Source organism: Periplaneta americana, chromosome 8 (assembly GCF_040183065.1).
Source record: "Periplaneta americana isolate PAMFEO1 chromosome 8, P.americana_PAMFEO1_priV1, whole genome shotgun sequence".
NCBI lineage: Eukaryota > Metazoa > Arthropoda > Insecta > Blattodea > Blattidae > Periplaneta > Periplaneta americana.
The window spans coordinates 84,049,911-84,062,320 of NC_091124.1; the positions used below are offsets into that span (position 1 = coordinate 84,049,911).

General features: G+C 35.7%; 1 protein-coding gene and 1 long non-coding RNA gene across 3 annotated transcripts in view; one reads left to right on the forward strand and one right to left on the reverse strand.

The window, feature by feature from the left end:
- LOC138704835 (uncharacterized) overlaps positions 1-12,410 on the reverse strand; it is a 412,725-nt gene that overhangs the window by 234,711 nt on the left and 165,604 nt on the right. The window lies entirely within an intron of this gene.
- The window catches only part of LOC138704829 (retinol dehydrogenase 16-like), a 57,180-nt gene continuing 51,107 nt past the window's right edge, over positions 6,338-12,410 (forward strand). For both annotated transcript variants that reach the window (XM_069833126.1, XM_069833125.1), the window contains exon 1: positions 6,338-6,789. In XM_069833126.1, the coding sequence (XP_069689227.1) occupies positions 6,579-6,789 (211 nt within the window). In that variant the 5' untranslated portion in view covers positions 6,338-6,578. The remainder of the gene's footprint in view (positions 6,790-12,410) is intronic.

Sequence of the window (12,410 nt, forward strand, 5' to 3'; positions counted from 1 at the left end):
ATAACAACCGCCTTTGTTTGGAATATTTGTCACTGCATTACGAGTTACTTTTCTGTGTGTTTCTGAACGTACAGTTCCTCTGCTCACTGCACCTTGGTCTTGGTTGAAATTATAACCAAATATACATAAAGCATCTATATACTTTGTGTATAGGCCAACCGAATTTTCAGCGCGCTTCTTTATATTTATGATGCAAAGTTGTCGACTGAGTTCTTTCAAAAAATTTTCCCTTCCAGAATACTTTTTTTTTTGTACTGTTTAGCCCATTGATCATTAGTTTCACGAAACAATGTATATGCATTATATGCTGCAATGTCAATGACGTTGAATAGAACCGCCATTGGCCGTCGCCGCGTTCCTCGACAACAAGAGTATGTTCTTATGCACTTGTCAAGAACATCCACACCTGCTTTAGTAGAATTGTAGAATAGAATTATATCTGGCTTATCGTCAGTCACCTTCATGTCACAATGTTGCGTGCAAAGGACTGTCACAATTTTTCCTTTCTTTGGGACATTGCTGACCAAGGTGGTATCTTCAGTGAAGGCAAATCTAACTGTTCCAGGTTGGGCATTTTTCAAAGAAACGGGGCGAAGCTCTGTTGGTAAATCTCTTCTGTCATTTCACATGGTGCCAACTGTAGTTACTTTCTCCTTCAGAAATTCCGTTGCAAGGAACATGGCTATGAATTTCCTGTCCATTGTGATGTTTCGTCCTGATTGTTCCAAGTTAGACATATGAACCAACCTTTTCACTACTTCAGGACCACTGTTATGATGTCTTTGCTTAAATTCAAACTATCCTGCATAAGGGTCTGCTGCGAGGTATTAGTTTATGTTGGAATCACACAACACGTTTACTTCTATCTCATATTTACCTGGTTTGGTTGGGATATATAACCTAAATTGACAGCGCCCATGAAATGTTATTAGTTCTTTGTCAACAGTGACAGACTCGTTAGGGTTGGAAAACATAGGAAACTTTCTCACCACCATATTACAAATATCACTGATAGGAGCAAATTTATCTCTCTTCTTCCGATCTTCACGTGTAACTGAATTATAAAAACGCAGACATTTCAGTAACAATCTAAATTTATGTTCTGGAAGTGTAGCTCTATACAGTGGAAAATTTTCTTCACTATATAGCTCACGAACACTGTCTTCATTTTGTCGATTCACCCCACAGCTTAGAAGATGTCCAATAACACCTAAAACTTCCTCTTGGTCAAAATCTTTCGAATTTCGAACACTGTCTTTATTTTGTCGATTCACCCCACAGTTTAGAAGAAGTCCAGTAACACCTAAAATTTCCTCTTGGACAAAATCTTTCGAATTTCGAATAAATGCATCAGCACATGATTGCCTGAGTATTTCCAATCTCTGGTTCGTGTGGATCAAAATAATATATAGAGCATCATTATCGAAATACATAAGAATGCTTCCCTTGGAGTGTCAGGCTTCACTCCCGGCTTAGGTCCTCCCTGGGTTCTGATGATGTTAGCGGAGTGACTCCTTCTTTCATTTCTACTGGTTCATTTTTCCATATATTACCAGATGTAGCTAACATATTTCCAGGGGGTTGGTCGATTTTTGCTTCCGGACGTAGATGCCTTCATACGGGCTGAACTTATAAAACAATAAGTATTTACATACATCACGTACGTAACCAGAAACTTATTACTTTATGACCAGTAGTTTATTTACAAAAAGAAAAATAGTGTTATTATACAAATGAGTGAACCAAACATTAGGCCTACTTTCTTCTTCCTCCGACTCACTTCTTTCTCTTGAAATATCTTGACCTTTAGGCTCCTGAATAACATCTTCAGCTTCGCTACAAGAACTGTCAAATATCGCCTGATCAATGTCTGCCTCTGTCATATACAGTACTTCTTCTTAGCCATATTTACTGTCAAAGAAATAAATACAAACTCCTGGCTGCAATTATTACTGAAACATAAATGGATATAAGAAATCCAATGCGCATGTACCGACAACAATCGCTATAACTCAACAATGGACTGCCGCCAAAAGTTAATTTTCTGGTACAGTGTGTATCACATAACAACAAAAAATGTCAGAAAAGCATAGCATAAATTTCCCAGTAATAAAAGAGAAATCATTAAAGATATTCTCTGGGGTCAGTAACTGACCCCCCCCCCCATTGGTATGCGACTGTTAAGTAATTCGGTAGAAAACATATGATAAGCATAAATTATATCCTCCAGGATCAGTGTAGACTTATTAATATTTAATTAATTTCTCCTCCCCTTGAAAAATAAATTATTTTCTGCACTAAGACACAGATTTCATAAAATTAACAACGATATACACAAATAATGAAAAAGTCGCTCTACAGTCTTTTAAAGATATGATACCGTAGGCTACAATAATTTTATATAGGTTTTTCCTGTTGCAGCAGAATTTCTGAAACACTTTATGTAGCGGAGTGCTGTACTTAGTGCTACAGTTGAAAATATGTGATTTCAGTTTAATCCATTATCCAGAATACAAAGTAACTGCCATTTTTTCTTATTAAATGAAGGCCATTAATTTATTTTATAAAAATATATTTCATGTGGACTAATCCTGGACAAATTTCTTGAACGTTATTTGCTGCCGACACCTAAAGTTCTCTATGAATAGTACTTTGATTTCCCTGAGTCCACCGCTGTGGAGTAACGGTTAGCAAACCTGACCGTAAAACAAGCGGGCCCGGGTTCAAATCCTGATTGGGATAAGTTACCTGATTGAGATTTTTTCCGAGGTTTTCCCGTAACCTATTAAGATCAAATGCTGGGTAACTTTCGGCACTGGAACCCGGACTCATTTCGTTGGCATTATTACTTTCATCTAATTCAGACGCTAGATAACCACAGCAGTTGACATAGCGTCTTAAAATAAGCAATTCAACAAATTTCCCTGGAGACTAGAAAATATAGCTAATCACTTGATTGTCCCACCTGCTTTGTCACAAGATGTTTGGTATATTTAGTAATTACTACATTCATCCTTAGTAAAATTCTTTTTTAATTTCAGGGAATTTATCTATTGAACATCATCTGAGTCTCTTCTGGAAAAGATGAACACCTGCACTGTGATGTATTATATGATGTGATAATGAAAAACAAACCTGTGACAGATCACTGTCATCCATATTTGTTTAGGCGTAATACAGCGCTGAGCATAAAAGGGAAGGGAAAAGGAAAAGAAAGATACTCCCGCCCATGTCCTTTTCGTTACATCGCTTCAGAAGCAAACACATAATAAGGCACTGTGCATTAGTGGTGGGTTTTAGCCGACCAGTGAGAGCAAAAAACTATGATGCCTGCTTTATATAATCCGTCTCTCAGCAATGCTTGCCTTCTTGGCTACTCGTATCGGTCCGAAACATTACTGTCTCTGCCGGGGAAGGAGGAGTAGGGAGATAAGGGGTAGCCGAAAGTGATTCAATCGAATTAATAACGCCCTGACCTGCTATATTCATATACGAATATTACAATAGTATTATAAAATCTTTGTTAAGGTACGTAATTTTTGCTTGCATTAATAAACAATCAATCAATGTGAGACCGAGCAACGTTATTTATCCGATCCCGAGTTTGGGGGTCTAATTTAGAGACACTCTTATCTAATATACTAACAAGGAGAGGACACGCTCTGTATATCGCCGAATGAAATAAGAATGTGTGAGATGAAAGTACAAGACGTACTGTTTAAAGTCATACCTTATATGGGTGGCCAATGACCCCTCGTTTTGGAAATATTGGCTATTGTTTGTGACATACTTCCGTTAGGTGCCTAATAGGGAAGCATGAGATGGTGTGAAAGCGTAGCTCATATGGTTGGGTGCTGAGTTGTTATCCAGGCAACCTGAGGTCGAGTCTTAACTGGTCATATATATATATATATATATATATATATATATATATATATATATATATATATATATTAATAATGATTAATAGTGTGATCACAGTAATCTATTTACATATATCATATTTCTCAATGTATTGAACGCTTCATCATATTTTAAACAAATTACTAATTAACTAACATTGTATTTAAAGGATAAACATGGAAATATTGCTCACCTAGGCAGGTCACTAGTGTCTCTTCTGTTTCTATTTCATTTCATTTTGTACATGATTCATTATGATAAATGTCATAAAAACACACAAAACATACACATTTCCTGCACCATGCACAGCAAATGAAAGAAGATTGCCCACAGTCACACACATTTTTCCGCACTTCTGCTGCGAAACAGACATCTTTCACATTCACAAACACTTCTCGTTCGTTTATTAATTTTGATGCATACCACGCATATTTCAACATGGCTTTGAATATAGGAGCTGACAACTGAAAGTGAATTAAGGAGTGAATTTTGAGGACATCCTCCCTTGAAGCTATTTGTCGTCCAGTTTGTAAAACGAAAGAGCTATTTTGCAAATATTTGATATAAATCTTCACCTCCCTAAAAAAAAAAATAAACCTCACAGGACTGGCATAATCCTGTACATTTCGATGAAATCACTTTAAGGTTGCACGTTATTTCATTTTCTTCATTTGTAAATATTTCATCATACAAAGAAGGATTTACCTGCCCTTCCCACGAGTCCAAAATTAGAAGAGATGGATACTCTTTCACATATGTCTTTCTTATTTTCTTCAGGTATTGCTTAAGAAGTTGAGATGCCAGCTTTTCTGATGAAGAATGTGTTACACATATATTTCCGAGTTCATCTATTTGACGTTGCACTCTTGGGCCAAATTGTCGTTTTGATTATAATAATAATAATAATAATAATAATAATAATAATAATAATAATAATAGTAATAATAATAATAATATAATAACATCAAGTTTAAAAAAATGAGAAGGCATTAGGTTTCGAACTGAGGTCGCCTGGATGACAACTCAGGATCCAGCCATATGAGCTACGCTGTTACATAGTCTAATGCTTCCCTATTAGGCACCTAACGAAGTATGTCACAAACAATAGCCAATATTTCCAAAACGAGGGGTCATTGGCCACCCATACCAGGTATTTCTTTAAACAGTACGTCTTGTACTTTCATCTCACACAATCTCATTTAATTCGGTGATATACAGAGCGTGTCCTCTTCTTGTAAGTCAATATGAAATTACAAAAAATGATTTCAACCCAAGAAAAAATATTAAGTTCGGATCGAATTTGGCCAACGTTGTAAACAGATTAAAGAAACGGAAATTCGGAGAAAGAATATTTGGTTTTCGTAGAAGATCTTGCAGCACGCACAGCCTACTGAGCTCATGAAATCACATAAATACCTGGCGTCTTTAAAAGGGTAAGGCAGAGTTTGGCATGTCAATGCACGTTTCCTCTGGAAGTCAATTAACGTATGTCCTTCCTGTAGTTATAAGAAGACTGCACTGTATTGGATTCAAGCTACTAATTTAACACTGCACAAAGTGATTTTTCCTTTTCTTTTGTTCGTTTTGTTTTATTTGTGTTTTTCTCTATTTTTTTTTCATCAAAGAAATATCTGTAGCATTAATGAATTCTTTATTCAATTAATTATTTTTCAAAGAATTGATTACACCGATCTCGTCTTGTAAGATCATATAATTAATTACATAAAACCCTGCTGTACTGCAACGAAACGTCGTTGTTCCTTAACAAAACATGTTTTAAAAAAATATATATTCTAATCAGACACATCCTGTACATACAAGCATTTATTTTTCCATTACTCTGCTTTAGTTTCTGTTAATTGTAGAAGTAAATATTGCATTCCCAAAGTTCTGGGGTGGGAGCATGATACAGAGCTCAGGGAATAAACAAACTGGCGGAAACATTAACGCCTTAAGACTTTCTTGTATTGAAACGGAAGGTCGGAACCCATTTGTTTTATAACAAAAAAAAAAAAAAAAGATTCGAATTCTCCAACAGGAACAGATTATGTACAGTAGTGGCAAAAAAAAAAAAGAAACGGACCGACCCTTGTAGCTGGTTTCAGAGCCTTGCTCACTCCAGAGCACGATAGACTGGTAACTAAGACTTTCGTGGTTCGAATCCTGCCTGGGAAGGAAACTTTTTTTTTGTTCCTTATTCAAATTTATTCCCAATACTTTTCGACTGCAGCGATATTTTACTACTTAATTAACTTATTATTCCCAGAACATGAATTTTACCAGCAAGTACTGGGAATAATTTTTTTATAAGGAACAAAAAAAAGTTTCCTTCCCAGGCAGGATTCAAACCACGAAAGTCTTAGTTACCAGTTTATCGTGCTCTGGAATGAACAAGGCTCTGAAATCAGCTACAAGGGTCGATCCAGTTTTTTTTTTTGCCACTACTGTACATTCTGTAATTCTGTAACACGGAACCACAGCCTTACTTTCCTCCCAAGTGAAGCAACGGAAAGCATTTTATTGACCTTAAAACCCATGGTCCTCGCGATCCTCGGATCAAATGACTAGCATGCTAACCGATACATCATCGAGGACGATCTATTTTGCGATTATTGGGGGCTGTGCCATTTTATACTCCGTATTCCTTATTTTGTTACAGAACTGAAGCATACAAGATGTATCTGCTGGACAATCTGATGAAGAAAACATTTGTATTTGGTGTGCTGTATGTTTTGTTCCATGTGTTTATCGAGACAAATTTCCTACGGAATGTTATTGTAATTCTTGCTGCGTTTAGTGTTACTGGTAACATTTTCGACTTGCTATGGAACTTCTTGCCGAAACGTATGCTACCTGATATTCAAGATAAGGCAGTACTGATTACAGGTGAGTTTAACCAAGGCTATCTCTAGAAAAGGCTGCGGCGTGCGAAAATTGGCAACGTCGGAGCGACGTGCTACAGTCGGTCACTCGCGCCATTTATTGCAAGGAAGTTATCTGTGATGCTTGTCATTAGAATGTTAAATTAGCGGTTCTAAGTAGGAGATTATATTTGTGTTGTATGTGAAAATGCCTAGTTCTTGTGTGGTACCCGGGTGTAAAAGCAATTATGCCTCGTCAATTAAAACGGAGGGCTATGTTCGATCATTTAAATTTCCTAAACAAATTGCACTTAGAGAAGAATGGACTCGTGCTATTCCACGTGCCAATTGGAAACCAAATGACAGATGCATTGTGTGCATAAAACATTTTCGTGATTCCGACTTAATTACCGTTGAAAAATATGTTGATAAGAATGGAAAACAATGTGAACGTGTACTTGGAACTCCTATTTTAAGTGAAAGTGCAGTTCCAAAACTGTTTCCTGGCTTGCCTTCTTACCTCAGCATTAACGAGAGTGTGAAAAGAAAGTCTCCGAAGGAAAGAAGAAAGGAAGTGGAGAAGCGACTGAAGACTGCAGAAGAAGACGAGAAAAGACGAATTGAAGAGGAAAATAAAGTTACTTCCTATGAAAACCTTTTATTAAATGTGCGTTCGAAGGTTCTGTCTTATTCGCAAGACCGGCGTGTACATACAACTGATAGTGTTTATTATATCTTATATAAATTAGATTTTACAACTATTCCCAAGGTTGGTAGTAGTATTAGAATAAATAAGGATCTTACTACGAGGTTCATGTCAACGGTGGAATAATGCCTAATGCAAGTGTACTTACTGACAACAAACTTATTTTTAGGAACTCAGTTCTGAGTGAATGGAGCCAGTTACAGGCGGCGTTTAAATACTGTGACAATTTTCATGATGTCATTAATAATGATAAGAGTTTTTTTAATTAACTTGATAGATAAGTTATTTGAAAAGTTAAAGTCTGTGTTAGAAAACGGTGTGGATGAGAGTTCTGATAAGGCATTTAAAAACTCAGTCTACTCCATGATCAGTTTTTAATAACATTTTTAAAAAGCCAAAGTACAATGTCACAACAATCCTGAATGCATTTTTAATTTATATGCAATCTGTAAAATGCTACCAAGGTATTAGGTTAAATAACATCTTGACATTGCCTCATCCAAGAGTTTTACAAAAATTATCTGCAGCCTTCTCTATATCTCCTAATACGGAAGTAGAAACCAATAATTTCCTGAAAAATATGGTTGAGGGATTGTCTGAAACCGACCGAAAGAATCGTAAATTTCGCAGGTAGATGAGATTCATGTGAAACAAAGTTTAGACTTCAAGAATGGAAGTATATTTGGAGTTGCAACTAATGATACGGAAAAATTGCTAAGACAGTGGTTTGTTTCTTAGTTAGTTCTGGATTCGGTAGCTTTAAGGAAGTTGTGAGACTAATTCCAGTAAAACAATTAAAGGGATCTGAACTAGCAGCATTTACAAAAAGTGTAATACAACAGATTCAGTTATGTGGTTTCAACGTTCTGTCTGTTATTAGCGATAATAATAGAGTTAACAGAGTCATGTTTAATGAGTTAACAAAAGGCTCAGATTCTAAGTATTATTTCCAAGTTGAAGGCAATCCCTTTAAAACATTTGTACTTTACGACAGTGTACATGTTTTTAAGAACATAAGAAACAATTGGATTAACCTAAAAAAAAAAAAACCTTCTAAGATATTTTACGTCCCTTTTTGGGCCGATTTGGAATCCTGTAGTAACGAAGTTATTGATGTTAATAACAATGATTTCAACAAAACTACTGAAGCAAAATTTACGGACATTATAGAGTTGTACAAAAGAGAGTCAAATTTACTAATAAAGGCAGCTCCAAAGTCAAGTCACAAGACTTTGTATCCAAACACTTTTGAACGTCAGAAAGTGTCTCTTGTAGCTAATGTATTTCATGAAACTACAGTTTCAGCACTTCATAAATACGAATGTACAGGTCCAGCTTATTTCATAAAAATCATATTAATGTGGTGGTATATCATTAACACCAAGCGACCTCTAACTCATATTTTGAAACTCAATGAACTGCAACAACCATTCTCTGACATTCAGGACAAAAGGCTAATTTATTTAACTAATTTCCTCTCCTGGCTTACACGGTGGAAAGAGCTTGCTGAAGAAAACTCTATCACGCTGTTTAACATCTGATACTTACAATGCACTGTATCATTGTACCTTTGTTTTAAAAGAAATAATAGTTTATGCTCTTAGCGAGTTTAATGTATTCTATGTGTTACCAGAGAAATTTGAAAGTGATAACTTGGAAATGAGATTTGGACAGTATAGGCAACTTGCTGGAGGTAATTACAATATATCTTACTTACTTACAAATGGCTTTTAAGGAACCCGAAGGTTCATTGCCGCCCTCACATAAGCCCGCCAGCGGTCCCTATCCTGTGCAAGATTAATCCAGTCTCTATCATCATACCCCACCTCCCTCAAATCCATTTTAATATTATCCTCCCATCTACGTCTCGGCCTCCCTAAAGGTCTTTTTCCCTCCAGTCTCATCAGTTACTCAAATTCTCGAAGCTGAAAAAAAAAAGAATTAAACATGTTCTTGGTCTTCGTTCCGCGAGATATGGGGCTGTTACCTTCTCAAAGAACTTCATAGAGCTTAGTGAACGTAATGATAATGATAAAGAGTGTAAAACTATTGCTGTACCACAACATGAAATGTTTCTTGAGATTCTAGAAGGGAATTATCTTGTAAATATTCAGTTTGATGAGTCTGGCTTTTTGTACATATGTGGTTACGTAAGTTTCAAGCTCGCTGCAAATGTAAATTGTACTTACTGTACTGAGTTTTTAGTTAATAATGATGACTGCCAAGATGAGCATTTCCAAATACTGAACAGGGGTCGGCTTTCGGTGCCGTCTTACATAATTTTGTCTATAGGTAAGCATGTAGTGGGGATTGAACAAACTCTTGTATCAGTTAAATATAAAAGCAGGTTTTTGACTGTGTGTGATCAGACAGACGTTGTTCGCCACTTAAGTGAAATTGCTGTCCAGAATGACGTAATAATATCCAATGTAATTCAAGAATCATGCTTCTGCGACAGCGATCGTTTGAAGTTTGTGAAGAAGGCTAAAAAAACAATTAGCTATATAGTTCTGAGTAATTATTGTAAGAAAAGAACTCAATCTGTTGAGACACACAACAACAAAAGAAAACTTAATATTCTGTCTTGAATATTTCCCTCCAGGCGTTAGAATATGTTAAAGATTTAATATGTGAATTGTATTCAATGTATTTGTTTTGTTTAGGGATTTAAACAACCCTCGAGTGCTAATAAAATGCATTGTAAATGATTATGCATGATTAATTTCATTAGGTTAAACATATTCTTTAATTAGAACACAATCTGAAGAAAAGCAATATTCAGTATAATATTTCGTTATTATGAAATGTGATATTTAAATCGCTAAAGACTTCAGCTTCATTCAGTCCATCGTGTTTAGATAAGACTCTCTCTAAGAACAGCACGTCGGCCGACCGCGAAGGCGGCGTTGCCAAGTCTAAGGCCTCAGCCTTTACTAGAGATAGCCTTGGTTTAACACGTACTTCTCTGTATAAAACAAAAGAAACAATTTAAATGTCTTACGAGAAATGCTATCGGACCTCCCGACAGCAATCGCCACAAAACCTTCTATGGTTTTCAAGCATGAGACCAAAGTGACAGGTGTGAAATGCACCATTTCACAATCCTTTCGTAACGACTAGAACAAGCATGGGCGCTATGTTCCCGTACGGGAACTGTATACAGAACCCCTTCATTTCTCCCTCCACAAAATATCCTACCTGTCTGCGTGTACATACAGTAAGAAGGACTTAAACTCTGTATCATAGCATTCTAATCAGGGGTGTGTAAAGTGGCGGATTATGGGAAATAAATTGAGGGCTTAGAACAAAAAGGAGGTAAGTGACATTATTAAAAAAATGAGGTAAGTGCGTGTTGTGATAGCACAAAAGGATGTTTGTTTGGGATAAAATCAGGTAAGTGATCACACTGTGCAGTACTGCTATATGGGCATCATTTCACCACACTAGTGTATATTTTATTGCATGTAGAACTTTAACTGTAATTTCCTCAAAACTAGGTTTGTGTCACTTACCTGCTTTTTGTTCCAAGCCCCTCAATTGTATGTTTCGTTTTAATTAACAAGAAATATTGGAACAAAATTATTTTTTTAGGCTATTACGAATAAAGGTCAAGCTCAATGCCTCAACTCTACAGTTGGGACTTATATAAAACATATCAGACAGAACTTCGATCTTGAACATAAGGAGGATTTTGGCGAACATAAAGTTATAGGTAATAGTTTAAAATAGGATTGTTAAAACTGGTTTATATTAAGAAGATATTTGCAACATGCGAAAAAGCAATGCGTTGTTTCAATTTTATATGTTGTGCAGGTCAAAATAGTGAGAAAGTTTTCAAGAATCTACAAGAATAATTTGTTAATGGAAAGCCATCACACAATCAATACTAGTTGGGTAATTCCATGCAAAACAGTATGACGAAAAATATTAATATCTCCAAATCTGTTAAAAATTGCACATTCAACTTTTCATGACATACATATTAATCATATACAAATTTATGTTTGCGACAAATACCATTTAAATGTAATCGACAGTTAAAAATACTTTTATTTCAGGACATATGTCTATTTTCAATTTGTTTTCTGACCATAAGAATAATTACAATTTTTTAAAGCTGTCGTTAGATAGTTTACAAAAGAGGTTTTTATGATACTATAATTCAGTGTAGCTCTGAAAATTGTGTTAAAAAATTAAAAAGGTATATTTTAAAAACGTCATTACATAAAATCGAATACTTCAATTCACATAAAAAAAATAAATGAAAATTGACAGAACATTTTCATTAGTCTGTCAAATTTTCATAATAAGATCTTCAAAAATAAGTCATAAATTAAAACAACTCATGTAAAGGGTAATCTAAGCCGCTGCACCATGCGCCATCATTGCTCCTGGTCACTGCGAGAAGCGTTTCCGCGTTGACGACCGGTGCGCGTCACAGTCTGATTTAAACTATTTTCGGTAATTTTGGTAAATATGATTTTATTGCTAACTTTCCATTAACTGGAACCACACAGTGAACACTTCTTGTTCCGACAACAGTCTTCAGGTCGGCAAATCTTTGAGGATTTAGATTTGTAACTACTTCTTCATGGTCAATGGATGTGAATGACACAATGATTGTCTGTATATTGCATTTCGACCACTCATACAGTTCTTTAGGAGTTGAAATTAGAGTTTCTTGCAGGCTGGCTTTTGCAGCGAGTCGCTTGATAGTACTAGTTGCAAAGAAATGCCACTCCGCAGGTATTTGAAAATCATGTTCATGATTGAGTAGAATAACGAAGTTTTTTTTGTTCTTGTATTGGCTTGCTGTTCCGTCACTAAAATAATATATTTTAGATATATCAGTATGTGTTTGTTTCAGATGTTCCATCATTTTCCTTTGAAAAACATGATCTGTTGCACTATCGTAAACTAGGTATTCCGAAATTACTGAA